Raw genomic sequence first — 3,725 nt, 5'->3', positions numbered from 1 at the left:
ATTTTTAGTTAAAATTATTATTAATTAATATAATAAGTGGTAGTAAATGAAAAATAAAATGATAAGAAAGACGAAAATAGAAAGAAAAAAACCACAGGGACTAAAATTGTAATTTACTCTAAGATCAAATAAAAAAAAACAAAAAGACAAAAAAGTTAACTAGCCTATTTAAACTATAGTTAATCAAAGGGATTAAAATTGAAACAAAACAGCAACTATAATGATCAAAATTGTAATTAGTTTAAAGAAAAAGGACCAACTTTGATAGTGAATCACAATTGCAAGGACTAAAAATCTAATTTACTCTTTATTTTATGCTAATTATTTAGTTCATTATTTTTAAATTTATTTAGGGATTAGTTTGTTTATCTTTTAATAGTTTCATTAAGAAACAATCTCTGAATCGTTAAGAGGTGAATTTTGTTTGACAAAAAAATTTGTCTTTTAATAATTCTAAAACCCTCTGAATGATTTTGTATCTTGTGGTGTCCTTAACCATTCAGCAACCTAATTTCTTTCTGGATAATTATCAAACAATTATATTTCATTTTGCACTGTATTATAAGAGTCTTTTAATCATTCTGATCACTTAATCATTATGCACCAAATTCAGCAACTGTTTGATCGTTGAAATAAATACACACCAAACATCCAAATTGTTATTCCTGTGTTCACACGAAGAAATTTTGATGTACTTTTGTCTGCCAAAAGTAACAATTAACTACCAAATGTTATCCCCAAAAAAAGGAAAGAATATTTATGTTGAAAAACAATTAAATAATAATAATAATAATAATAATATATAAAAAAATTATTAATTCGAATTAGATGCAATAAACATAAAATGAATTTACATGAAAAAATTAAGAATAAGCAACTATAAATAGAGAGAAATTAAACCATCTAAAAGTATAAACAAAAATCAGTATTCATATCTCACTTTTTACCATGATCATCTCCACTCTTTTCTTCGTCACGATATTCACGTTCCTGCTCGCCTGGTGCACCCGTTCCCAACCCCGACCACCACTTCCACCCGGTCCTAAACCCTTGCCCTACGTTGGGAGCTTCATCACTATGATTCAAAACAAGCCGGCGTTTAGATGGATACACAGGATGATGGATGAAATGGACACTAAGATCCTATGCATTCGCCTCGGAAACGTCCATGTTATATCAGTGAGCGATCCAAAAATCGCTTGTGAGTTCTTGAAGGAGAAAGATGAGATCTTCTCGTCAAGGCCCGATTTCATGTCGAGTTATCTGACGAGCGATGGTTACTTGACCACTGTCCTGGTTCCATCGAGTGACCATTGGAAGAATATGAGGAAAATCCTAGCCGTAAAGATTCTTTCATCTACTAGGCACAAGTGGTTGAAAAGCAAGCGAGACGAAGAAGCTGATAATTTGCTTAGGTAAGTGCATAATTTGTACTCTTACATCAGCTGGATTTATGTCCTGTTTGGTTTGCAGGATTAGGTTGGATTGGATAGGCATGGGAATGAGACCCGTCCTACTGAGAACCAGTGTACCCGCCCCAATAGGGACGGAGATACCCTGCAAAAATGGGGACCAGGATGGGGACGGGGCAGGGTAACATGGTCCCGCCCCAGCCCTGAATATTAAATATATTATATATTTTTATTATTAAATATACTATTTATAAAGAATTCGATTTAGTATCTTCTAGATTTAGAAATAGTATTTTGACAGTTTCTTCTTACTTTTATTTAGATAAAAAAAAAGGTTTGAAAGACGAAAGCATTTGATCAAACAATTACGTATGATATTGGTATTTGTTCGCATATAAATATTTGATACTCTATAAAAGTAAAATTTGAAAATATACGAGATTTAAATATGAACCATTATTGATCGAGTGTGGTGTTTAAGTTTAACATATTTGATTTAACGGGGGGAAATCCGCTCTAGTCCAAGAGCAGACCTCTTAAGGGTCTCATGCTACCGCTCACCCGAATGTGTTTGTGTTATAGGTACATTTACGATCGGTGTGAGATCAATTTTACGGTCACCGGAGGGATTATGAACGTGAGGACTATCGTGCAACAACACTCGAGCAACGTCACAAGGAAGATCATATTCGGAAGTAGATACTTGGGCAAAGGGAGTGTCGATGGTGGACCTGGGGAAGAAGAAATCGAGCATGTCGAGTCACTTTTGATCATTCTGTCTTACGTTTACTCATTCTGTGTGACAGATTACTTCCCGTTCTTGCGATGGATAACCGATCTCGATGGGCATGAGAAGATCATGAGGAACGCTATTCGTACCGCAAGAAAACATCAAGACCGTTTGATCGATGAAAGGATTCAACAATGGAAAGATGGTCTTATAACCAAAGAAGACGACTTGCTTGACGTTTTCATCAACCTTAGAAACCCTATTTTAACTGCAAATCAAATCAAAGCCCAAATCCTTGTAAGATTAGCACAAGTTTGGTGTTTTCACCAAAAAGCCTTTGGCTTAGCAGTATATGAGTCTTTGATCTCTTAGCAGATCAAGGGTTCAAACCTCACCACCGAAGGGTGTGTGAGTTTATATTGTGAATTTTTTTTCATAAAATATGTATTTATTTTTGGTGTAATATATTACAGGAACTCATATTAGCAGCATTTGATAATCCATCGAATTGTGTAGAATGGGCAATGGCAGAAATGATGAACCAACCGAGGATTTTCGATCGAGCGATCCACGAGCTCGATTCCGTGATCGGAAAAGAGAAGTTGGTACAAGAATCTGATCTTCCTAAACTTAATTACATCAAAGCATGTGTCAAGGAAGCTTTCAGGCTGCATCCAAGTGCAGCATTCAATCTTCCTCATGTTGCGGCGGTCGACACCACCGTCGGCGGATACTTCATACCGAAGGGTAGTCACGTGCTTTTGAGTCGTATCGGACTCGGTCGGAACCCTGAAGTCTGGGATGACCCTCTAACTTTCGAACCAGAACGTCACATAGATGGTGACAACGAAGTGGTACTCACAGACTACAACCTTCAAATGTTGTCGTTTAGTTGTGGACGACGTGGGTGCCCAGGAGTGTTGTTCGGCTCGACCATGACCGTAATGTTGCTGGCTAGGCTAGTCCAAGGGTTCACCTGGGAGTTGCCACCCAATGAACCTCTTGTTGATTTGAAGGAGAACCTTCGAAATGTAGCTAAGGCTGAACCATTATTCGCCCTCGTAAAGCCTCGTCTACCTCACCATCTATACCCCACATGTTGAACTGAACCGAATGTTCGGCGAACTGACCGTGAACCATTCAAAGGGAAGTTCGTTTATTTAATAAAGTGATAAACATGACAAATGTTTTTCGTTCGTATATTTAAATTAACGAACAAACACGAACAGAAGTCTCGCTTGTTTAATTGCATTTGTGATCGTTTGATTATGTTCGTTTGTTTATGTGATGTTGATGTATAATATTTTTCACGAAAAATGATGATGATTGTTTATTTTGTTCATTTACTAGGGATAACGGGTGATTGATGCTAATATTGAATGATGATTGTTGGGTTTCAAACAATTATTTTAAGTGTTTTGTTTGGTAATTGTTGAATGGTTTGGTACAGAATAATAAAGTGGTCAAAATGATTAAGAGACTCTCATGATATAACGTAAAATGAAATATAAGTATTTGATGATTATTTAGAACGAAATTAGGGCGTTGAATGGTTAAGGGAAGCTCATGATACAAAATCATTC

At 36.2% G+C, this 3,725-nt stretch overlaps 1 protein-coding gene across 1 annotated transcript; it reads left to right on the top strand.

Annotated features, from left to right (window-relative positions):
• Positions 1–948: 948 nt before the first annotated feature.
• Positions 949–3,245, top strand: LOC112515622 (isoleucine N-monooxygenase 1-like). The gene is made up of 3 exons (XM_025122527.1): positions 949–1,415; positions 1,995–2,439; positions 2,616–3,245. The coding sequence occupies exons 1-3, from the start codon at positions 949–951 to the stop codon at positions 3,243–3,245; spliced, it is 1,542 nt and encodes a 513-aa protein (XP_024978295.1).
• Positions 3,246–3,725: the final 480 nt, after the last annotated feature.

Source organism: Cynara cardunculus (genome assembly GCF_001531365.2).
Source record: "Cynara cardunculus var. scolymus isolate 2C chromosome LG 7, CcrdV1, whole genome shotgun sequence".
In the NCBI taxonomy this organism is placed as follows: Eukaryota; Viridiplantae; Streptophyta; class Magnoliopsida; order Asterales; family Asteraceae; genus Cynara; species Cynara cardunculus.
The sequence above is the reverse complement of the archived record's forward strand: the minus strand, read 5'-3'. Positions and strand labels throughout refer to the sequence as shown.

Bases quoted from the DNA above. Each gene is read 5' to 3' on its own strand.
- LOC112515622 (XM_025122527.1), top strand. From the start codon at position 949: ATGATCATCTCCACTCTTTTCTTCGTCACGATATTCACGTTCCTGCTC. The intron at 1,416-1,994 runs GTAAGTGCATAA...TTTGTGTTATAG, and splicing joins GAAGCTGATAATTTGCTTAG to GTACATTTACGATCGGTGTG. The intron at 2,440-2,615 runs GTAAGATTAGCA...AATATATTACAG, and splicing joins AAATCAAAGCCCAAATCCTT to GAACTCATATTAGCAGCATT.